Raw genomic sequence first — 25,563 nt, forward strand, 5'->3', positions numbered from 1 at the left:
AATTAAGATTGTGTGCGTTTGTCATAAATCTACCTGCCCTCTGATGCAGCACGGCCCAGATCCATCCCTCTTTGGACCGATTCCATCTCTCCATCTTCTCCTCCGCGACCAAACCGCAGACTTGCTGGCCTCTCGCTCGTTTCCAAGCCCAAACGCTGCTCATCCGCTGGGCCAGGGAACTCAAAGTGGTAATTGGGTCTTAAAAACCAGACTTGTCATTGAAATGAGGGATTCATCTCAATTACTATGAGATTTATTTAAGACTATTACTGTGTGATGGATTATAACTGACAAAGTTAATGCAGGCTGTTATGAATCATCCGCTGTGCGTAATATACTTTAGGCCTTTTAAGAGCTAATTGAAGCTTTTAGCCTTATTTATCCTGCTGGAGAGCAAGAAAACATCAACACTCCCATGAGAGTGATTAAGACTTTAACCTCCTTTTCAACAGACTATTCCAAAAGTGCCATCAACTCCCCATTCCAGAGGAGCGAGCAACAAACCGGACATGTATGGACTGAACACGCAGACACAGATGTCAGGTTGATCCCAACATAAACAGACTTCAGAGAACAATACTGCAACAAATCTTCAGTTATGGCTTATCTGACTGGTCTGACACTCAAAGCTTCATCAAAAAGGAGACCTGCGCCTTCTTTGGTCAGGTTTCATTATACAGCAGTGACATCTTGTGGTCTAAAGGTGATACAGCAGGAGGAACATTTATAGGCTGCTTCCACCATTTCTGTGCCAACCTTTAATGAATGAAATAGAGACAAAGTAAACTACTGCTGCTGGTGTCCTCCTGGAAGCGTTTCAAGGACACATATCATTAGATTTTGGCTGCCTGATTCCAGCAGGAAAGAGTAAAGTGATTGGACAATGATCTTTATGAAACACTCAAAAGGTGAAAGACAGAAAGCTCTGCTGATATGTCATAGTCTAATCAGGTTTGTATGGATGCTGTAATTTTAATGTGGTGTTTTCAAGGTTTGAAAAGTGCTAAGGTATTTAAGTGCTTGAAATGGCTTGTTATGATATTTTAATGGGTGAGTATGTATTATGTATTCATAATACATCACCATCTGGTTGAATACTTACTTTTTAGATAAAGGATGAAATGGTGAGTGGTAAGAAGAGTGTGATCTGCAAGTCTGTCTTTCATTCGCACGATCTGATCGAGTTGAACCAAAATTTAAAATGGGTGTTGTTTCTGAAATTCCAACTTTCTATCAAATTTAAATTTTGTTCATATTTTAAAAAAAATTCCACACATGCATCCACAACATCTGTATGACACCAGAATAATTTTCTGCAAGTTTGGGGTATATAAAAATATATATATATATATAATTTTGGTCAATTTCTCCGCAAACGACAGCGTAACCATGGACCAAATTGTTCGTTTTTGTGAAAAGCCCATATCTTGGACAAGGAAAGAGCTAGAGCTCAAAAATTTGAAACACAACATCTACATGACACAAGGATCATTTTGTGTAAGTTGGGGCATATTTAAATTTTGGTCGAAATTCCCAAAACGACAGTGTATACATGGACCAAATTGTTTGATTTTCTAAAAAGCCCATATCTTGGAGAATTGAAGAGCTACAGCTCTAAATTTTAAAAAGACAGCATCTACACGAAAAGAGGATCATATTGTGTAAATTTGGGGCAAATTATATATTTGGTCCAATTTCCCAAAACGACAGTGTATACATGGACCAAATTGCATTACATTACCAGCATTTAGCAGAAGTTTTTATCCAAAGCGACTTACATTACATTACCACCCATTACAGAGGGGGGAGAAATTGATGGTTCGATGCCTTGCTCAGGGGAACCTCAGCAGGGACTCCAACCGGCAACCCTCTGCTTCCCAAGCTGGTTCCCAAGCAGAAGCTCTACCCACTGAGCTACTGCATCCCTTGTTGAAGTTCATAAAAAGCCCATATCTTGGGGAATTTCAGAGCTAGAGCTCTAAATTTTAAAAAGACAGCATCTACACGACAAGAGGATCATATCCTGTAAGTTTGGGGCAAAGTTTGGGGCAAATTATATTTTGGTCCAATTTCCCAAAACGACAGTGTATACATGGACTAAATTGTTTGATTTTCTTAAAAGCCCATATCTCGGAGAATTTAAGGGCTAGAGCTCTAAATTTTAAAAAGACAGCATCTACACGACAAGAGGATCATATTGTGTAAATTTGGGGCAAATTATATATTTGGTCCAATTTCCCAAAACGACAGTGTATACATGGACCAAATTACATTACATTACGAGCATTTAGCAGAAGTTTTTATCCAAAGCGACTTACATTACATTACCACCCATTACAGAGGGGGGAGAAATTGATGGTTTGATGCCTTGCTCAGGGGAACCTCAGCAGGGACTCCAACAGGCGACCCTTTGGTTCCCAAGCTGGTTCCCAAGCAGAAGCTCTACCCACAGAGCTACTGCCACCTTTGTTTAAGTTTATAAAAAGCCCAAATTTCGGAGAATTTCAGAGCTAGAGCTCTAAATTTTGAAAAGACAGCATCTACACGACAAGAGGATCATATCCTGTAAGTTTGGGGAAAATTATATTTTTGGTCCAATTTCCCAAAACGACAGTGTATACATGGACCATATTGTTTGATTTTCTAAAAAGCCCATATCTTAGAGAATTTAGGAGCTAGAGCTCTACATTTTAAGAAGACAGCATCTACACGACAAGAGGATCATATTCTGAAAGTTTGGGGTAAAATATATTTTTGGTAAAATATCCCAAAACGACAGTGTATACATGGACCAAATTGTTTGATTTTCTTAAAAGCCCATATCTTGGAGAATTTAGGAGCTAGAGCTCTACATTTTAAAAAGACAGCATCTACACGACAAGAGGATCATATCCTGTAAGTTTGGGGCAAATTATATTTTTGGTCCAATTTCCCAAAACGACAGTGTATATACATGGACCAAATTGTTTGATTTTCTAAAAAGCCCATATCTCGGAGAATTTAAGAGCTAGAGCTCTAAATTTTTAAAAGACAGCATCTACACAACAACACGATCATATTGTGTAGGTTTGGGGCAAATTAAATTTTTGGTCCAATTTCCCAAAACGACAGTGTATACATGGACCAAATTGTTTGATTTTCTAAAAAGCCCATATCTTGCAGAATTTAAGAGCTAGAGCTCTAAATTTTAAAAAGACAGCATCTACACGACAAGAGGATCATATCCTGTAAGTTTGGGGAAAATTATATTTTTGGTCCAATTTCCCAAAACGACAGTGTATACATGGACCAAATTGTTTGATTTTCTAAAAAGCCCGTATCTTGGAGAATTTTAGAGCTAGAGCTCTAAATTTTAAAAAGACAGCATCTACACGACAAGAGGATCATATTGTGTAAATTTGGGGCAAATTATATATTTGGTCCAATTTCCCAAAACCACAGTGTATACATGGACCAAATTACATTACATTACCAGCATTTAGCAGAAGTTTTTATCCAAAGCGACTTACATTACATTACCACCCATTACAGAGGGGGGAGAAATTGATGGTTTGATGCCTTGCTCAGGGGAACCTCAGCAGGGACTCCAACAGGCGACCCTTTGGTTCCCAAGCTGGTTCCCAAGCAGAAGCTCTACCCACAGAGCTACTGCCACCTTTGTTTAAGTTTATAAAAAGCCCAAATTTCGGAGAATTTCAGAGCTAGAGCTCTAAATTTTAAAAAGACAGCATCTACACGACAAGAGGATCATATTCTGAAAGTTTGGGGCAAAATATATTTTTGGTAAAATATCCCAAAACGACAGTGTATACATGGACCATATTGTTTGATTTTCTAAAAAGCCCATATCTTGGAGAATTTTAGAGCTAGAGCTCTAAATTTCAAAAAGACAGCATCTACACGACAAGAGGATCATATTGTGTAAATTTGGGGCAAATTATATTTTTGGTCCAATTTCCCAAAACGACAGTGTATACATGGACCAAATTGTTTGATTTTCTAAAAAGCCCATATCTTGCAGAATTTTAGAGCTAGAGCTCTAAATTTCAAAAAGACAGCATCTACACGACAAGAGGATCATATTGTGTAAATTTGGGGCAAATTATATTTTTGGTCCAATTTCCCAAAACGACAGTGTATACATGGACCAAATTGTTTGATTTTCTAAAAAGCCCATATCTTGCAGAATTTAAGAGCTAGAGCTCTAACTTTTAAAAAGACAGCATCTACACGACAAGAGGATCATATCCTGTAAGTTTGGGGAAAATTATATTTTTGGTCCAATTTCCCAAAACGACAGTGTATACATGGACCATATTGTTTGATTTTCTAAAAAGCCCATATCTTGGAGAATTTAAGAGCTAGAGCTCTAAATTTCAAAAAGACAGCATCTACACGACAAGAGGATCATATTGTGTAAATTTGGGGCAAATTATATATTTGGTCCAATTTCCCAAAACGACAGTGGACCAAATTACATTACATTACGAGCATTTAGCAGAAGTTTTTATCCAAAGCAACTTACATTACCACCCATTACAGAGGGGGGAGAAATTGATGGTTCAATGCCTTGCTAAGGGGAACCTCAGCAGGGACTCGAACCGGTGACCCTCTGGTTCCCAAGCTGGTTCCCAAGCAGAAGCTCTACCCACAGAGCTGCTGCCACCCTTGTTTAAGTTTATAAAAAGCCCAAATTTCGGAGAATTTCAGAGCTAGAGCTCTAAATTTTAAAAAGACAGCATCTACACGACAAGAGGATCATATCCTGTAAGTTTGGGGCAAATTATATTTTTGGTCCAATTTCCCAAAACGACAGTGTATACATGGACCAAATTACATTAGATTACGAGCATTTAGCAGAAGTTTCTATCCAAAGCGACTTACATTACATTACCACCCATTACAGAGGGGGGAGAAATTGATTGCCTTGCTCGTGGGAATCTGAGCAAGGACTCGAACCGCCGAACCTTTGGTTCCCAAGCAGAAGCTCTACCCACTGAGCTACTGCATCCCTTGTTGAAGTATATAAAAAGCCCATATCTTGGAGAATTTCAGAGCTAGAGCTCTAATTTTTAAAAAGACAGCATCTACACGACAAGAGGATCATATCCTGTAAGTTTGGGGCAAAGTTTGGGGCAAATTATATTTTGGTCCAATTTCCCAAAACGACAGTGTATACATGGACTAAATTGTTTGATTTTCTTAAAAGCCCATATCTCGGAGAATTTAAGAGCTAGAGCTCTAAATTTTAAAAAGACAGCATCTACACGACAAGAGGATCATATTCTGTAAGTTTGGGGCAAATTATATTTTTGGTCCAATTTCCCAAAACGACAGTGTATACATGGACCAAATTGTTTGATTTTCTAAAAAAACACATATCTTGGAGAATTTCAGAGCTAGAGCTCTAAATTTTAAAAAGACAGCATCTACACGACAAGAGGATCATATTGTGTAAGTTTGGGGCAAATTATATTTTTGGTCCAATTTCCCAAAACGACAGTGTATACATGGACCAAATTGTTTGATTTTCTAAAAAGCCCATATCTTGGAGAATTTAAGAGCTAGAGCTCTAAATTTTAAAAAGACAGCATCTACACGACAAGAGGATCATATTCTGTAAGTTTTGGCCAAATTTAAATTTTGGTCCAAATTCCCAAAACGCCAGTGACAATGACAATGTCAGTTCCCTGATGGGTTCCCTTTTGAATTTCAAATGGAGATTAAGTTTGGAAAATTTAGGTGGGACCTGGTGCATGATTATCCAGTGTTATATATCACTGAGCTCCGTTTTTCCTCTCAGTCCTGCTCATTGAGTCTAATGAGATACTGACCGCCTATAATACCCTAACTAATAATAGTCATCTATCATTTTCATTGGAGCTTCCTTAGCTGGCAGGCTCTCCAGCAAGCATTACTGCCAGAGCGACCTTCCTTTTCCATTTTAAATCGATGAGAGCATTTAATTCAGGGTCACTTCTGTTGAGAACCACAGGCTAATATCCCACACTGAGGCTAGATAACAGGCCTGCTTTGGGCATGTCAGTCCAGTGAGTCTGAGCTACAATTCATGCGTGCTGATCGATATATTGCAGTCGTGAGATCAGTTAAAAGGCTTAATGATTCGATTGGCTGGTCCAATAATCAAGAACATGTGCTTCCCAAACTCACCCACAGAGGGCGTCAGAGACCCAAATTACACAGGCATTGTGTAAGTGTAGCCACGATGCCCAGCAGTTAGCGTGATGGAATGTTAGATATCCAGTCGAATGTATTGCATTTAAAGATTATTGAGCAAAGGGATTACTGTACTTTCTATATTTTAATACGTAAACGAGCAGGATTTGTACAAAATGTCCTCTACAGATCGTCTATTTTGACTGTCGACAAAGACGTGAGCGTTCAAAGACGTGTTGCCTTCACTTGCCCCAGGTAAAATGTTATCATCGTTTCACAAGACCTGTTTTGATACAAACCTTGAATATCCTTTAGCTTCCTTTTCCTCCAATTTCGCTTTACTTATATAATTGACCTTTTAAACATGTGTGTGCACCATCACAGTAATGCTAATGTCATGTCCTTTGGTATGTTATTACGTTTTCAACTGAATAGTTCTGATTGATCACCTTTAAAATGTAGGTACGCAGTGTGAACCATGTACAACTCAGGGGTTAATATTAGTATATTTGATGAAGGCCAGAACTTAAGTGTGTAATCCGTTAAATCAAATTTCTTAGCATTTTTGTTTACATCAGGTCTTTGTGTTTTGAAATACGCAGCTTTAGCGCCACATCGTGTGTATTTGAAGACGTGAAAATGACACAAAATAATTAGAAACTGTATCAAAGATCAATTCCATCCCCAAACCTGGGAGGTATTGCAGCATATCAACCACCACATGTATACTTTTCTAACCAAATTTTCTACGCGAGTGCCAACCTCGCCTTCACTTACTCCTCAGATATCCGACAGACCCTGAATGCAGCGGCGTAAAGTGGGCTAGTGTCAGCAGCAGCAGCGAGCCGCCGCTTTGGTTTCCGCACTAAAGCAGAACAGCAACAACTGAAAAAGCCCCATCAAGGACATTTATCGGTTATAGGTGAGTACAAATGGTGGCGGCTGTGTGTTATAATATATATTTACAGGATATACGCCTAGAAAGAGATTTACGTCCCTGAAAATGCGTTAAATTTCAACGTGTGTACCGCCGCCTGTCGCAGAGCCTCGCGTTCATGTGGAGATGCTGTGGTGCGTTCAGTGTCGCAACCCGATGCCGCCGCTCATCAGCCTGTGTAACCATTTATTTAAAAGTGAAATTCATCTTGTTGTTGAATAAAACATGTTGTGAGTCTTAACAGAGGCAGACTGAAATACCTTCCAATGTTGGACTGTAATCCCAAACAAAAATACAGTTAGCTCCGCCTAGCCGGAATGCTAACAATGCATTTAAAATTCAGTATGAAATCGATTATGGCTGAAGTTTGTTTTGGTAAATGGAAAATGGTCCCCGCAGCTTTCATCTCTGCCCCTCAGCTGCGTGGTTTAGTTTCACTTCAGTGTATTTATAGTCGCGTTTTCCTGCTGCCAGACATTGTTGCTGTATTCATGTGATGTAGTGAAAGGTGAGTCGCTGCTTTCTGGAACTTCTCCTTTAATCTGGACCGACTCGCTGCTTCATCTCGGGTTCGTGTGTTCGGCCTGTTGATGCTCCCAGCTGATGCAGTTTGGTATTGATTAGAACAACACGAAGTCAATCTGTGGCTCAGTTAGTCGAAGAATCGAACAACTTAGGTGTTTTATATAGTCTTGACGACTGAAACTCAATATTCTATAGTTGCATGAAACGCCTTACTTTACTGGACAAATGACCAAAAACAAGAATGAAGAAGTAATAATCTACTTGTAACATATTTACTGCATAATTACGAGTGGTTGTTTTTGAATCTACCAGACAATTTATGTTGTATTTAGTCTTAAAAATGTATAAAAATAGCAGCAACACACTTAAACCTGTTTCGTGAAAAAAATTCCGGAGTTTTGAAAGCTGGAACCTTCATATATTTGTCCTATTTACTTGATAAATGACTGAAATTATTATTTACATCGTTTCAGTAAGAGTAAACCAACCTTATTTGCATTTGTGTTAAGACAGTTGACAGTTGAAGACGGTTGAAAACTGGCTGAAACTACTAATTGATTTAGATGTGTTAATTATTTTCCTTCACTCAGCTATGTTATAATTAGTGTATTGATCAGTCAGCTAATCAATACACTGATTAGTCCTTTCAGATGAACACAATGGAGTGAAATACAACAAAGGACAGTATAACATTTTCAAACTACATTGCTGCCATTAAAAAGTGTAACAAAGAGTGAATAGTTGTTAAGCTCTAGTTGTGATGATGGATGACATCACAGTGGTACATTTATTGACACAGATGACATCACTGTTGTCACTGTTAGTCAGATGACGTCACGGTGGTTTTATTTAAGTGTCTCATGCGTCTTATTGGTACTTACCTGGTTTCTGATAAACAAAGGTCACCTCATCTCGTCGTGCACGTGACAAACTCTGTTTACCCAAGAAGAGACGGCAGCTCCCAGCTTAGAGGTACACAGGAAAAAGCATGAGGTGAAACATGGATCTGTGTGAAACAGGTGGAGTATCAGTGTTGGTAAATAGAATAGCAGAAGCAGTCGGGCGCACGCAGACTCATCGAGATTTTACAGAAGTGTGACAGTAAATCCAGCGGTTTCACGTGCTGTTGATCTGTTGTTCTACATGCTCACATGTCCTCTGAGGTTTGACTTTCACATCCATGACAGAGCCCAAATGTGTGATCTGGTGTGTTGGTGCTGTGATGATTAGAGGGAAGCACAGACTTGTTCATGTCAGGTTTGTTGTGCAATTGAGCGTGTGAGCGTCAGGTTAGAGTTTGATGAAGACGCTGGGTTCACCTGCCAAAATGAGGAATATAGGAGTATGGGCTTTAAAACAGAGGATTTTACATCTGAATGATCACGACAATTCAAAAGTCTAATCAGGGATTTTAATGAGGCGATAAATCCCGTAGCTGCTCTGTGCCGCTCTGTGCCAGTGAGGAGCTGGAGCCTGGCTGTGCAGACTGATACCACAGGAGCTGTAATAAGTGCAGTTGACCTTTCTGAGCCTGTATCCTGATGTTCTGCACGCCTGGAACAAAGGCGCAGCTGAAGGAGATTCATTTGTAACGTGTTTAGAAAAGGCTGGTTCTATCGTCTCAGATACATGAAGATAAATGCAGTCAAAGGTCAGACCCAGAGGTGCAGCGGGTCTGAAAGCATGTGGATGGGGGTTGTAAGGTGTTTATCCCCGGCTCTGTTTACCTCCCGGCCTGTTGTCAGAGGCTGTCAGCACCTGCACGGCTACTTACACTGTTCACATTACCTGCGTGCTGTAATTGAATTTGCCTGAAGGTTTGTTGAGCAGCTTGGTCATTAATTTTAATCAACTTTAATCATTCAATTCATTTTTGAGCACAGGTGCTGAAAATTGCTCTATTTTCCTCACACACACACACTGGAGCATGTAGAGGCTTTTCTGCTTCGCTGTGCCTGTGCTCATCTATGCTCCAAGAGCTCAACTTTTAGGCTCAGTTATATACTGTTATACAATATTGCCCAACAAGGGAATCGTATTTGGCACAGCAGAGAGATAAATTTAGTCTCAGGCTTCTCAACTTGTCTGGAGAGGTTTGCTCCAAAATCCTGTGCAGATTCCCGTCATGGCGATGAGGCTGGAGGGGCGCAGAGATCAGACCCTGTTTACCACACACTGGCCCTTAACGCTGACCCCCCTGAAGCCTCTAACTACCCTAACATCCACCTTTAGGTCACTTAGGAGCAGAACAGTTCAGACTTCCTCTCTGCTTGCACTGTCAACAAGTTGTTCCTGACGATCCCGAGACCCGGCTAATCCTGTCCCAGTCTCAGTCCTGCTCACTGCACCTGTTCTTACCTCTGCCAAGGGACTGATGTTGCTGCCTCAGTGTGTGTGTGTTAGAAAGATCACTCAAAGAGTTATAGACAGATTAGTATGGGTTGTGAGTCAGGGAGCAGAGTTTGAGGAGGATAGATGATGTTTACGCCATAGACAACCAGTCAGACTGCTCAAGCTGATTTATTCAAAACTGTTCTACCTCTACAAGATTCTCAACTTTCATTTATTTCTCCTCAGCTCATGTTGGCCAACCAATCAGGAGTTGGGTTGTAAAGATCAGATGTGTTGACAGGAGTGTATGTTTTGCTTACACAGATGTTTGGCACGGCAGATGTTTATGCTCTGTGGCCGCATTCTTGCTGGAGGTTAAGAGGTTTTGTTTTGTCGATCGCCGTGACACGGTGTAATAAAGTGCCTTCATACTTCATGTGGGGCGCCTAGCAACCGTCACTTTGAAGCTTCTCTGGTGGAGAAGGAGCTAATGACTCCTAATGTTTGTTGTTTCTAACTGGCCTGAGGTATTCTGGGATTGATTGGCCCACATTTGATGCTCGCTCTGGTTTGCTTTCACACAGCTGTCTGTGAACACGCGCGTTCGTCCACACAGGCACAAAACACACACCCGTAAGCACAACTGGAGCAGATAGTAGACACAAACACAATCTCGCCACAAAGGCCACAGGTTATTAATAGCCAACAAACGAGGCACGGGCGGCCTCCCGGCGTGAGCTGCTCGTCCTGACCGCCGTGTTTATCCGCGTCGGTATGATTCCTCACGCCGGCCCGGAGGTTTTGTTGTTCGCGGCTTTGGCTCCCTCCGTGTTTCCAGATGGCTCGCTGCCTCGCTGATGGTTATCCGCTTTTTTTCCCGGCCTGTCAGAAAGACAAATAACCAATAATGTGTCGGGGTTAAGGCGGCGCTGCCCGGAATGGAACCCTCGTGTTCTTTGGAACTTAACCAAGTTAGGGCCCAATTGATGAAGTTTGGTGTCACATTCTTATTTAAGTTGTTTTGAAGAGGCTGCAGGCAAACACAAAGTGGGAGTCTGTGTCTCTAAACACTTCTCTCTCTCTCTCTCTCAGGTTATACTTATACAGCCCGTCTGTCTTCTGAAATACAACGTGGCACAAATTTTCTGTTACGATTTCTGCAGCAAAGCTCAGCAGCGGTTAAACGCCCCGCGGCACAAATTGACCTTTTTTCCTTTTAAAGTGATATTTACGGCGCCGGCGTTTACAGACATTAGTTTTAACCTTTTTAAAGCTTCAAACCTGAGAGGCGAGGCAGAGCTCGTGTTTCTGCGTGCTGCGTCGGCGGGTACACAGCGTTTTTAAACAACATTTAAACACAGATGATAGTTTGAGCAAATGGCGGGAGAGAGGCCTCCTGTGGGGCTCTGAGGCCTCCACTAACCCGGTGGATGTTGAATAAATAAACAGCTATTAGACGCCTCTGTTTAGTTTAGATACAAAGTTAGAAGTTGTCGCAGGCGAGCTAAGCTTAGTCTCTGGTCCAGGCAACAAGCTGAGAGATGGTTGAGATGTTTCATGCAGCAGCCATTAAGGTTTCTACTCTGGATCATTAAGGCAGAAATACAGTTAGGAATGTCACCAATTTGTTGCTCAACCCAAGTTTGAAGAGACTCTGTCACGTCAAGTCGCTCTGCAGGATTCCATTTGTGCCAATTTGGCTGCATTAGGGTGTTGAAATGGTGTTTGAAAAGCTTCTACTGGTGATTATGTCAGAGTAGCAGAACCTTTTAGAACCCTACAGGCTTCTACAGAACCTCTGCTGGAGTTTGTTTCCTGTATCTGTGAGTGTTTGACAGGATCGTCCCTGATGCATCTCCAGGTTTCCCTTCATTCACTCTCCCTTCTTTTCTCTCTCTTCCTTTCGTCTTAGCCAGCGCGTCCAGACTTGTTCAGAGTGTTTGAGATTCATAACTGAGACATGAGGTCACGCTGGCTTCACATCCACTATCTGCTCCATCTGTGAGCTAAAGCTTTAGCTTCTCTGCGGCTGGGCTCCTTATGTAATTGTTGCCGGGCTCGTTTTAGCTTCGTCCTCCTCCTCCCCTCGCCTCTATTTCAGTGCATTTGATTACATTGTTTGGTATTGCCGCTCTGTATAAAGTCACAGCCCCTCCGCTCTCCCCAAGTTTACCCCTCTGGCCTGGATGGAAGGCTGCTCCTTCATCTTCTTCTTCCTCCTCTTGTGGCCTGTAACACATGTTTGCCTGTAATATCTCTGAGCCAACTCATGCCCTAACTCAACTTTATTCTCTTTTTCACAGAGGACGCCGACATAAGACGAAACCCACCAACACACACACACGCGGACAGAGCCATGGTTGAATACTACCACATCTTAGGGGTCCAGAAAAATGCAACGCAAGAGGACATCAAGAAAGCGTAAGTGCCCCTGAGAGTCCTGCACTATTTATACCTCCACCATGTCGTTATAAAACTCTGCCGCTCTGAAGGATGTAATAGGTTAATTATATCCCCCTCTGGCAGTGTGTGTGTGTGTGTGTGTGTGTGAGCGAGAGAGAGAGAGACTGCAATGCAGAAAGTTTCCACTCTTCTTCCTGTAACCTTGCTGCTGTCAAACCCCCCCCCCCCCCTCTTTTCCCGTTAATGCCTCTCTCTCTTTCTCTCTCGCTGTCCCCCCCCAATGACAAGTGTCATATTGGATGGCGTGGTGTGTTTGTGTTTAGAAGAGGCGGTCAGGTTCAGATGTTCAGAGGGACAATCGTGTTTGGAGGACGAGGCTTTGTTGTTCTTTTGGGAACGTCGGAAAGTCGCTCTGGGAAAAGCAGGAAGTCACTGCCTGGAGTTCAGACCAATGAGGCGGGAATGTTTGAACGCCGCAGATGGATTGTCGACGATTCCATCAAACGTGTTCAAACACATTTGTCAATTATAGCAGATTAATGTCAGACTGCAGCAGAAACACACACACACACACACACATACGTATTAGCATATTTAACCCAGAAATGATTTCAATTTCTGATCATTAAGATTATTTTCTGCTTGAAAACAGACGGAAGATTCAAGGTTGAACACTTAATCGTCACGGTGACATCGTTTACATGGGATTAATTGTTGAAGGCGCTGCAGGTTAGTCCGCTGAACACCATCACTGAAGCTAAGTGGCAAATTTGACCTCTGATGGCCGTGTCATGCGGGTTAAACACAGGCAGTGGCTCAGTGGTTAGAGCTTCCGCTTGGGAACCGGAGGCTTGCCGGTTCGAGCCCCTGCCTAGGCGCCCCTGAGCAAGGCACCGAACCCTCAATTGCTCCTCCCTCTGCGAAGGGTGGTAATGTAAGTCGCTTTGGATAAAAGCGTCTGCCAAATGATCGTAATGTAATCATGGCCACAATAAAGTCACCGGCACATTCAGAAGGGACGCGAACCCCACCTGGTTTGTGTGCAGCCCCTGTTTTGGCTGTGAAACAAAACGGCTGACGCAGTGCATCGGGAGAAGAATAGTGTGTGTGTGTGTGTGTGTGTGTGTGTGTGTGTGTGTGTGTGTGTGTGTGTGTGTGTGTGTGTGTGTGTGTGTGTGTGTGTGTGTGTGTGTGTGTGTGTGTGTGTGATGGTTGCCGTCCCAAAAAACGGACTTTGGTTAAATGTGTGTTAGACATGTAGACGCCTCCCCTGTATCATTTCTTCATTATATTTGTGCAGGTGTGTGTACTTATTGTGTGTGTGTGTGTGTGTGTGTGTTCAGATACAGAAAATCAGCGCTGAAGTGGCATCCAGACAAGAATCCAGACAACAAGGACGAGGCGGAGAGGAAGTTCAAAGAGCTGTCGGAGGCGTATGAGGTGCTGTCAGACGGTGAGTGTGTGTGGGTTTGTCGCCGCACCAAACGATGCGTGAGGCGAATGTTTTCATGTGTGTGTTTGCGCGGCGTGGAGAGAATGTGGTGGAATTCAGAGCAAGAGGCCCGTCAACATTTTTTGTATTTTTGTGTGTCGCAAACACGGCGTCCACGCCCCGGCGACGCCGCCTCACCAGAGACGGCTTTGTTGGGCCTCAGTGTGCACAATGTGAGGTTTGTTTGCACGGGGATGGTCTGTGTGTGTGTGTGGGAGTGTGTGTAAGGGGCTCAGCTGTCATTTCTGTTGTTGTGGCTGTCTTAGTCGTATCGATCGTAGCAGGAATGTTCTCAGAGTTTAACATCGTTTAAGCTTCCTCACCTCACATTTTGTGTAGAAACCTGGAAAGCGATCCGGACTTTCCCCCGGATCGTTCCAATATTTGGCCCCATGGGAATGATCTAATTTCCACAATGATCTGATTGTTTTTGACTTTATTCAACACAAATCTTTTAAAACAGAAGCTTGATGAAACATGTTTGGAGCACAGATTCAGGATCTCAATGTAGGAATAAGTTTAAATCCCAAACCAAAGGATGAATATCTCTATCATGTATCAGATGTATGTGGACGAGTTGCCACAATGTAATCAGTGTATCGTCCTAACAGGGTTATAAAACAGCAGGAGCTTCTTATCTTCCATGAGGAAGATGTTTTATCTTCCTCATAAATAAATCTCTCTCTCTTCGCCGCAGAGAACAAGAGGCATATTTATGACCGATACGGCAAAGAAGGCCTCTCGCAGGGAGGAGGAGGAGGCGGAGGAGGAGGTGAGGAGACGACGACACGGAGGTCTGTGCCTGCGCTCTGATGATGTCCTGTGTGGTTTCTGACCCGTGTTCTGCTTTCAGGCGGTCACTACGACGATCACTTCGGCGGCGGCTTCACATTCCGTAATCCCGAAGACGTCTTCAGGGAATTCTTCGGCGGCAGAGATCCCTTCGCAGATTTCTTCGGTAAGCCCCGCCCTCGCCTTGAGCTGAACGTTCCCTTACGGTAAATGATCTGTATCTAATCTAGCAGGTTAATGAGGTCAGATGCCACAAACCCTAGACTCTAACTTTACCACAACTTGTTGTCAAAGTTCAGCTCTTGTTCCCTGCAGCTCTCTGTTTAACGCGTGGCTGTGTCCGTGGAGACAGAACGTTATTGTGCAGCGTCTTGTGACTCGCCACAGTCGGTTGTTGTCTCAGACGTCGGCGTACAGTTTAGAGGCGGTGAGAGTTTAGCGCCTGGGAGCAGCGTTCGGTTGATTGGAAGGCGTGTGTGTGTGTGTTTCACCCCGTGTAGCTCTAAATATGGAGTTCAGACGCAGGCAGCGGACGGATCGGAGCACCGACATCACTCAACTGGAATGCTTTCAAAAATAGCTTCCGTATTAAAACAAAAGCAGATGTAATAACGCCAGCTGAGTGTGTGTGAGTGTGCCGGAGCACATGTTACAACATAAGCCCGGCTGTACTTGTTATAGTAAGTTGATTTCAGCCATTAAGATCCGACGCTTGAACAAGTGTGCTGTGACTGTGACTGAAGGTTCAGTCAGTCTGAGGCAGCTGGACCTGCAGGCGTGAAGGTGTGTGTGTCACCTGAATGACCGGTGGGGATCCTCACCTCTCTGGAGTCACAGGCAGGAGCATTGACACTCCTCATTAGTCTTAATCAGGACCCTAATCTGGACTAATCAGGTTATCAATGATCCTGACTGCAGAGAGGTGAGGATCCACAGGTCTGTCTGAGCTGAAGAGGCGACACGTCTTCAAGCCTTTACCTGCAGGTCCAGTAGCTTAAACTTTCCTCACATTCTGATGTACCTGTAAACACGGGATGTTTTTCTCCATAAAGTGTAACCTGTGTAGTTTGTGTTCAGAGCTCAGCTGGTTGCTGTTGACTCTCTTCAGTAAACAGAGCAGACGGTAAATCTGTCTGCGCCGTCTGAGCAAGATTCCCCGTCTCACGTTACACACAAGAGGAAAGTTCAACTTCTATTTTGACCGCGGCCGAACGTTTTATTACGTCTGATCGGAATGTCAGCCGAGGTGTCACAACGTCCATCTGAGGGCCTGGCAGAGATGCAGCCTGGTTCAAATCCCACGCAGCCTCAGGTCCTCTGAGCAGGGCAGCAGCTCTGCCCCCCTGCAGACACAGAGTCACATCTTATCTGACTTTTGTTTGTTTACTGTCATTGAAAGAATGAATGTGAAGAGTCACAGAGACTCAGACTGATACTTTAACACTTAAAACCTTATTATTTTAACTGTGCTAAAGAAATGTGACGGTTTGATAGTAGTAGTTCAAACTCACGTCGTCTCCCAGTGCCGCCTTCTAAGGACGCGTCTGGTTTCCTCGTATTTTAAGCTTTCTCGACCCTGGGCTCGGTGCGTCCCAGGTTAAGAAAAGATCCTGCTGGAGTCTTCTTTCAGGACTCGGTGCCAGCGGTCCAGATCGGCCGTGCAGAATGAATAGAAGGTCCGTGGGGCATTTAGACAGCCGGGTCAAGATGGCTGCAGGAAGGACAGATTGCTGCGTTAATGTTTGCTGTAACACATGTTTCAATACGTGACCTTGAAGAGAAACTGAACCACTGAATGTGGCTTTAGCGGGTTTCTCCTCCTCCACAGCCGATGAGCCCTTGGACGATTTCTTCGGCGGCGGTCACAGGCAGAGGGCCGGTCCCCCCCGGAGCAGGACCGGGGACTCCTTCTTTGGGGGGGGCTTCGGGGGCTTCCCAGGGTTCGGCTCCGGCTTCCCGGCCTTCAATTCAGGTGCGTCCGCCTTAAAGCTCGCAGATTCATTCATTGATCTATGACAAATTTAATACTTTGTTTTCCTTTCTTTAGGTTTTAGCTCATTTGGACACATGGGCGGAGGGTTTACGTCCTTCTCTTCCTCCTCGTCCTTCGGCGGCGGTGGCGGCGGTATCGGTATCAGCAGTGGCGGCGGGGGAGGAGGCGGGATGGGAAATTTCAGATCCGTGTCGAGCTCCACCAAGATCGTCAACGGCAGAAAAATCACCACAAAACGGTAGAGTAGCTGCAGAAGGTGGAGCTCAGTAGCGTAATGTAAACATGAATGCTTAACGTGACGTCCCTGATCTGTGCTCGGCTCCCACAGGATCGTGGAGAACGGGCAGGAGCGCGTGGAAGTGGAGGAGGACGGCCAGTTAAAATCCCTCACAGTAAATGGTAAGGAGCAGCTCCTAAGACTGGATAACAAGTAACGGCACGGCGTGAGAGTTTTCACGCTCAAACTCACCCAGTGACTCTCGTTCGCCCTCGCCCGGCGGTTTGGTCTCACGTTTCTCGTCCACCTGCTGATATTCGCCTCCCATTCCGACGAAGCGTTTTCTCCTCCGCTCAGTGTGTCTGCAGACGGAGGTGAGAGGCGTTCAGTGTTTGTATTTATTCCACCATTTTTACTTTTTATTTGGGGACCAACTTGCTGGGATTGGATTTTGTTTAGTATTAATGATTCAATTTGACCTTTAGTTCCACTATATGCAAGCGTTTAGATTCGTGCTCTGCTGTTTCGGGGTGTGTGTGTCGTCTTTGTGGCAGAGCAACACGCTGTACATCGGACTGCAGCATGTGGTGTGTGACCAACTTAACATGTGAATGATGGAAGCTTAACCCTTCGCCCTAATGTGTGTTTCACCTGACCTTCACCTCGCTAACAGCTGTGTTCCGTTCACGCCCATGTAAGATGAATGACAGATTAATAAATTAATTGAATAATGTGCATTGTTTCCATACTGTTAAAGTGATAATCCTTAACTTACCCGACACTCCACGCTGTGTTCTGTCTGTTTCCCCCCCCCTCGTCTCCTCCAGCCCACTAGGTCGCAGTGTGTTGTTCCTAGAAGAAGAGACAGGTTTTTTTTGTGGGGGGGGGGTGAAAACTGTGGCTGCACAAGTCTCAACGCCACAGTAACAACAGAAGAAGAAGGAGGCTAAACTTAAGGATTATCACTTTAAACCTGTGTGTGCATCTGGATGATCGATGGTTTTATTAATTTCTGCATGATGGCCGACTTCCAGGAGGCGGTGGCTTAATAATTTCACTTGTTGTGTCACAACTGGAACCACGACGCTCGACCACAGAGCAGAACCTCACGCTGTTAACGGACAAAACAGGGGATTTTACATTATTTGTAACAAAATATAAAAATAAAGAATTCAGATTTGGGTCAAATAAACTTCAGCTTGATGTGGTGGAGACGCTGTTGCAGTCAGGTGTGTGTGTGTGTGTGTGTGTGATGATTCCTCTGCTCATCATCCTACACTTTCTACATGTTTGAAGTGTGTGTTTGCCTGATCACATAAACCAGCTTCACACAACCACAACAAAGACAACAAATCACAGCGGCTGCTTCTCTGGCACACTCGCCGTCCATCACCTGACTCACCGTGTGCATTACTTTAACCCACTAATACCTCAGTTTGACTCACAGTCCTGCTTCCTGTTCACCTGCACTCTACACAGTAAAGAGCTTCAACCGGGGGACATTTTGTTTCCAGCAAACGTACGAATCCGCCCTCAAGTCTTTAAAGGTTTTGGCTGCTGAATCACAGGTGAGGCGGCACCACCAGGTGAGAAAGAGAGAACACACACACCCACTTCTAGAATTCCTGCGCCCAACCCTTTCTCCATCTATTCCCGCCCCTCCTGTGTGGGAAACGTTCCACAGGCTTGTCAAAGTGCTGATGCGTCTGTGTGTTTGCCCTCAAACAATCTTAATTTTGACACAGAGACCATCTGGGCACACACAGCTTCAGTAATGAGACTGTTGAAGCGGCTCCACGGCTCGGAAAGCTGAATAATTAGAGATGTTTGCCAAATTGAAGGAGCTGTGGAGTGAACTAACCACAGAGAGGTGACAGTGCAGCTGGTAGTAAAGTTGGCTCACAGGTGTGTGTGTGTGTGTGTTTTGGAATGTGCCTGAGGCTACTTTATTTACACAAGCTGAACTGCATATCATTACAGCCAGTATGAAACTAAAAGGCAATTAGTTGCAGAGCAGTGAATTTATAATACAGCACAACATTCCAGAGGGTCAAGGGTCACACACACGCACAGGCAGTGGCTACAGTGTCTGATAGGACAAAATACCATCATTCTCACTGCGCTCCCAAAATGTGAAAGAACGTTTTGTGTTCAGTAGTGATGTAACTATAAACATCTAGATTCATACTAAACAGATGTCAATAAGACATGTTGGTGTCCTGAGGCGATTCCTACAGAAACGGGAGATGACCTCTGGTACAGGCACACCTGCGATTGCATTCTAGGCTACAAAATCTGTACACCGTAACCGTAGAGTGGTGATTCTGGGATCTGTACCATATCCGTATACACTTAATATAAAGTACAGGCTCGTACAGGGTGACGGCGGGTTTAGGGGGGACGGGATTACATGGCTGCATCTGATTCATCATGGTTCCCTATCTGCAGCCAGTGTCCATAATGGAGAATGACTGGCTCAGTGACAATCACACATAAACAAACAGCCAAACATCATCAAACACTCCGACAGTTAACATGCGCATCAAACATAAACATTAAAGAGAGGATGCTTAACATTCAATTGAATACATGACAACAACGCCACGGAAGATTGGTGTTGAATTGTATCTGAATTGTATCATTTTAAAACTTTAAATGTTAAGAATTATCGCTTTATGTCAGTCATAAAAGGTGAAGGTTTAAAGGACTTACGCTGCAAACAGGTTGCTGGTTCCCCTCCGTCCCTCTGACACTGACGGCTGCTTCATGAAGTCGATATCGCTTTGAATTCCAATCAATAAAATCGTCTAGTCTGCTTTATAAAACGCAAACATAAGAGATTTCTCCGTCACATCAAACTGTTCTGTCTGATAACGAGCAGGTGTTTGTGTTTGTGAATTGATTAGACGCAGCGAGTGACGTCATTAGTCCGCGTTAGTTTCCGTTTGGGACCAGAGGGGGGCGCTATTGCCCTCACTGTGCCTGCACTGTAACGAGTCAGAGCTCATGGAATCGCTTATAATGAATTCGGTTGTCAAACTTTCACCGCATCATTGGATCGGATGAAACATAACAAAACACCATATATGGACTGAACCGTTAATCAATATAATCAGTCAATATGACATCAATATACTCTTGAGTTTTCTTATATGTAATCTAATCAAGATGTACATTTGTACAGATTACCTTTAGAGTAAGCGGAGTGTTCTCCAGCAGGGCAGGCTGATGTGGCTGCGCATGCGTAAACCTGTTGCTAGGTGACGTTGCAGCTCTTCTCTCTGATCAGAAATGAAAACAAAGCAGATATTAAGACAAATCACGTCGCCTTTGTTTGAGCTTGTATACAGATACGTCATAATTAAATTTTTAAATATTTATGTAAATTGTTATTCCTCGTTATAAGTCAACCTTTACGTGAGGGAATAATTTTCAAAAAGATCATTTGAAGGCAGGAGATGCAGACTACAGGCAAATATTCATGGTGTCATTACGCCCTCTGCTGGATGAACAGAAGTAATGCTCATTACGACACAATTGAGGAGAAGATTAGGTTAGGAAATAGGTCATCACAGATACTGTTTAGAGTACAAACAGCACAACTAATTACCCCTAAATACATTATGAGACATCTGAAATAAAGTGCTTAAATCACCACAATTTAACGGGACGTTGGAATTTAAAAAAGTGACTCGTGTGTCCACTAGATGGAGCTGTTTGTACACAAAAGAGCGAGGTGTAATTTGGCAGAATGACAGACGTTTGACACGTTTTTGATGTATTTTTAGATTTTGATTTGTGCTCTGAATGTGAAATATTTGTCGTTTCCAAATCAGCGCATTTGTCAATATTCGCATATAAGCGTCAAAGTGTTTTGTGGGTGATGATTTGTCTCACAGCTTTTTGCTCTCCACTCCTCCTCCATACCATCAATCCCAATATGACACAACGCTGTGATTTCCCACCCCTGTGTTATAAAAAGATGGCTTCCCGTTTGCAGGAGGCAGCATCCTGTTTCAATCCCCCCCCTCCAGCCTCGTCTGCGTCTGCCTGACAGTGTATCGCGTGGACCCTCGGCCGCCGGCTGCTTGTGTGCAGGATGGGAGAGATAAGCTGCCAGAATCTCTTTGGCCATGTCTGAACAAGGACACAGACACTATCTCCCTGTGCTCAGCGGTAGTTGCACCCGCACGACACCGCCGAGCACTGCAGAAACCTTGAACCGGGGGAAGGGATGGTGGACTGTAGAAAATAATCGGGTTCACAGTTACAGTTGTCATGTAGGGTTAGTTTGCCCCTGAACGCTGATTTATTCCTGGGTGCCTGCTGCTCCAGCCTGCTGCAGTCAGTCTGTTTTACCCATTATTGTGCACTAACACGTAGATTCTGTGTCTGTGCTGTGTGTATCAAACAGCCTACATGTAAGAGTGCAGCTCGTAGGCAAACGACAGACACACTCAAGACAATAGCTGTAAATGAAAGTATCCAAGAGTTTAGACGCTCTGTATTCACGTCAAATTAACTCCTCCATCCAGGAAATAAAAGACCTCCATTATGAGCATTAAAAGATCTCATTAAGCATCATTGCTCTTTGATATTGTTTTGTTGAAACTAATTAAATGATGTGGGATCATGTGGCATCTTATCACCCAGGTAACCAGCCCATAATAGACACAAATATTGATCTTGAGGAGAAAGGATGCTGCAACAAAGCACACAACCTTGGAGTCACATACATGTTGGCTTAATCCAGCCCCCCTCCTATTCACCGCTGTGGGGCTGATAGGATCAGCAGGCATTCAGTGAGGGAAAATACAAGGTGGGATTAGTTGTTTTTCCAGAGCTGGATAGAGACGGAGCAGTCCTGTTCCTGTTAGTCCACAGGGACATGGGCCCCCTCTCCCCCCCCTCCTGCTGTGTCACCTCCGAGTGACTGACAGCATGTTGGCTCACTGAGGCTGATGTGCAAACGTTCACTCACTATGCAGATGCGGCGCTTCTTGTTTGCGATAGTTCAGGAGTGACAAAGTAAACACCCAGCGGCTCCAACAGACCTTTTGTAACGGAAATGGACGGGGGTCAACATGGACGAGCTGTGACGTTTTCAGGACAGAATAATGTCCCAAATACAGCCATATTACATCATATTTTAGACTAATTGTTGCAAAAACAAGATGTGTGTATCAACCTATCAAAGTACTCATTTTAGCACTGGACTGAAAAATGATGTGCAACCCTGCAAAAAGAATTGAATTGCAATGATTTGCCCACAATAAGGACAATGATGTAATGTTAAGTAATTTTTCAGTGACATTAGTGTCTACTATGGCTATATGCATGTTTGTACAGCTGAAGAAAGTTGCTGCATGTATTCCGGGTGATCTGTCAAGCAAACCGCCCATGTCTCTAATCATTTCTGATTCGTTTAAAGCCCGGACTATAAGACGCCGTGGAGGGGATTTGAAATGCTGCCGTAGGTCTCCTCTAACCAGGGACCAGGTTCAGCACGGCGAGCATCTGGCCCCCTTTCTTCTCCTCTCCACTGCCTTAATTACACAATACAATGGCGATGAGATCTGCCTGTAATCTCACAGCATAATAAGTCCCCCCCCCACCTCTCCACCCCCCTTACCCTGCCTGCCACTAATTCAATATAAATGTAAATTACCTAGAGAAAAGAATAACCAAATCTCATTTTATTTACATGACTAATCACAATAAAGTCAGGCAGATGAAATATGAATGAAATATATGGTTGCTGTTTGGGAGGAGAGAGCGGCTCTGCGATGCCTTGGGGACTCTTTGAAGTTCTTGTTTTATATCCTCTTTTGTTGTTTTCGCGTTTGTTACAACAATATATCGTCTCCTACTCGTGCGCAAGTTGTTTTAATACAATAGATGCGTGTTTTAGGTCTGATTTCATTCGCACTGCCCACGGGCGTCGCAAGATAACGTGTTTTCCTTTCAGCTCATGTTTCTCAGCATGAGGAAGACATCACAGAAGAATACTCTAAGTACAACCAGTCAAGGATTCTAAATGATACTTTGAGTAATAGTGAAGCATAATACGGGCTCAAGTATCTGAGTGAGCAACCTTGAGTTCTGTTCGTTCTTTACAAGTCGTTTCCCTCTAAACTCTGCAGTCCAAAGCAGCTCTAGGATACGAGGTTCCTACATGACGACCATGATTTTTTGATGAATTTATCTCCCGGTTATTCTGAAATATTAAACTATAAGGTAACTAAGAACTGCAGTCATCAGATGAGTGAAATTCCAACAGAAGTGAAGCACAGGTGAAGATGAAAGGAGCACAAAGTGGAAGTATTTCAAAGTCGTACTGGGTCACCGACGTTGTTTCGGCCGCTCACTCACCGGGTCCTAAACTTATAACTTCATGTAACTTTAAGAGGCTTTTCTGCGTGTTGCATTGATTGCGTTCTGTGAATCCATAAAGTTCCATTCAGAGGCAGACAGACGTGGTGAGTTACAGCCCAAAACCTCCAGAATGCTGCCATTTACCAGAAAAACAACGTCAGTGACCTGGTTCAGAAGTACATTTCCTGAAAAATCATTACACTTTGTAAGAGCAACAGAGTATCGATTGAAGTACACGACCCGGCGTTTCTTAGTTACTTTCCCGTTCTGCTCTGCCCGCCCACGCAGACGTTGCAGCCGATCCGTTTGAAGAGGAGTTCCGTCGCTGTAGACAGAACACGCTTCCTGGCTTCAGCCTACACCAGCGATACCTGAGGAACGCCCCGCAAAACCCGTCGGAGGAAGAGGAGGAGCACGGCCTGCAGAGCACGGCGCTAACCAGAGGTCTGCATACCCGCCGCCACCGCCACTGAGCTGATTAATTGCCAGCAGACAGCCCTCCTTGAAAGAGTAGAGTCTTAATAAGCGCAGCTAATTGTCTGCTTTTGTGTCTGATGGCCGCACACAAAGGAAAAAGGGGAAGAGCGGCGCGCTGGATTGGCAGATATAAACACTGCTGACAGAGGTGTTCATTAGACGGCTCTGTTCTACTCTGCAGAGGTCAAAGGTCCCCCCCTGTTTTCCTCTATGGGGTCAGGAGGTCACACACAAAAGCTGCGCAATTATCTGAAACACACAGCGGCTGAACCTTTTCTAAAGGCGCCTTCGTTAGCTTAGCAGTTCGTTAGTGAACCTTTAATTTCACTGCTGCGCAAACAAAAGCCTTAATTCTCCCTCTGAGATAACGACACAAGCTGAACAAATATAGATCCTTTTTGGGCATTAAGCGTTTGTGTGTGTTTTTGTCTTCCTTTCCTGCAGGACACACGGACACCAAGAGGAAGAAGCTGTGGCAAAAGGAAGCAGAGTCCAAGAAGAAGAGGACGCCTCGTCTCTTCCCGCGATTTGGTGGATACGGCACCTTCTTTTGAACCCAAACTCACACACATGTTTTGCTGGCAAACATGCCATAAGTCATTCGTGGCATTAGATCCTCTGTGCGATTTATTTAGAGGCCCAATACGCACCACAGACGCTTCAGCACTTAGAGTAACGCTACGTTCACACAAACAATGCAACTCACAACGTCAATGCACAGGATCCAACGTACAGTTACGACACAGTGACGTAAAAGAGAGCACAGAAGGCGTCCATGTACGGCACCACTTAGCATCAGCGCTCATCCCCCCACAGTAGTTACCGCCCTTTCCTTACCGCGCTGCCTTAGCATAGCAAACAGCTAACCAAGACGTGAACGGCGCCCCTGTGTTTACAAATATGACCCTGTGTGTGTGTAAAGGGCCTTAGACTGCAACACACACGCATTAGCTTCCCCAGTTGTGCCAACGTTAGCCTCCATTGATACAGCTACGCTGCTAGCTACCAGCAAAACAGTTTGGTATCTTGTTTAATATCAAGCGAGCTAGCCTAGCACAAGTTAAATGTAAATGAGTGTTTTGTACTTTATAATGTGTGTGGGAATGAAATGAAAGCGTGTTTCTAAAGTGTGAACGTAGCGTAGCTCCTGTCTCTCATCCTGTACGACTCCATCACAGCCCACAGAGGCCTGGGTTAAATGTTTTGGTCTCATCCTACATACATGTTTAGTTGTAAAGTTAGGGCTAATTGCTGTATTTATTGCAAGTGAGCCCAAAAATGCCATTAAACTCTAAACACTAATCTCTAAACGCCATCATTTATCTCACCCGTGGTCGAATCTCCCCACATTTTAGCGGTACACGTTTCCATAAGAGTGACGGGTTTGAAAAGGTTTTAAGTGGATGGAAAATTAGAGCGACGGCCTTGTTTGTGAAATGAACGAGGCGCGATTGTGTAGGATGAGTGTGAGAACGAGTGAAGGTCAAGCGAGGGAGGAAGAACACGTGAAGAATGTAAATCACAGTGAAAGAAGCCAAGCCCAATCTATTCTGCTCATCATACATCAGCACTGTGGCGGCGACATTATTGGCACTTTACCATGAAAACTAACCATTAACCCCTCAAAGTCTCACATTTCCTTTGGTTTCCATTGAAGGTTGATTTGTATGGAGTGGATTCAGCAGCGTTTTAGCTTCTCTGATTGTGTTTGCAATGATTTCACTTCGCCCTCCTTTGTTTTGTCTTTGAGGTTTTTGCTCCAAAGAGGAAATATGCAGATCAAATGTTCTTTTTTCTTCCTCTTCTTTTTTTTTTTTTTTTACAGACACCTGCCAATAAAAGCC

The 25,563-nt window shown here is 43.9% G+C and overlaps 1 protein-coding gene across 3 annotated transcripts; it reads left to right on the forward strand.

Moving 5' to 3' along the window:
* Positions 1-6,961: 6,961 nt before the first annotated feature.
* Positions 6,962-25,563, forward strand: dnajb6b (DnaJ heat shock protein family (Hsp40) member B6b). 3 transcript variants are annotated; one of them, XM_076161127.1, is made up of 10 exons: positions 6,962-7,099; positions 12,274-12,391; positions 13,717-13,826; positions 14,563-14,637; positions 14,719-14,823; positions 16,465-16,629; positions 16,705-16,888; positions 16,979-17,049; positions 23,531-23,686; positions 24,164-25,563. In XM_076161127.1, exons 2-10 carry the CDS (start codon positions 12,327-12,329, stop codon positions 24,271-24,273), a joined length of 1,041 nt encoding a protein of 346 aa, XP_076017242.1. In that variant the 5' UTR covers positions 6,962-7,099; positions 12,274-12,326; the 3' UTR covers positions 24,274-25,563. The 3 variants fall into 3 exon arrangements, with proteins under 3 accessions (XP_076017242.1, XP_076017243.1, XP_076017244.1); XM_076161128.1 differs by having other exon boundaries at positions 16,486-16,629; XM_076161129.1 differs by lacking the exon at positions 23,531-23,686.

Source organism: Genypterus blacodes, unplaced genomic scaffold, assembly GCF_046128005.1.
Source record: "Genypterus blacodes isolate CSIRO-AG114 ecotype Tasmania unplaced genomic scaffold, CSIRO-AGI_Gbla_v1 ptg000110l_1, whole genome shotgun sequence".
Taxonomy (NCBI): Eukaryota; Metazoa; Chordata; class Actinopteri; order Ophidiiformes; family Ophidiidae; genus Genypterus; species Genypterus blacodes.

Bases quoted from the DNA above. Each gene is read 5' to 3' on its own strand.
- dnajb6b (XM_076161127.1), top strand. From the start codon at position 12,327: ATGGTTGAATACTACCACATCTTAGGGGTCCAGAAAAATGCAACGCAA. The intron at 14,824-16,464 runs GTAAGCCCCGCC...ATGTGGCTTTAG, and splicing joins TCCCTTCGCAGATTTCTTCG to CGGGTTTCTCCTCCTCCACA. The intron at 17,050-23,530 runs GTAAGGAGCAGC...CCGCCCACGCAG, and splicing joins AAAATCCCTCACAGTAAATG to ACGTTGCAGCCGATCCGTTT.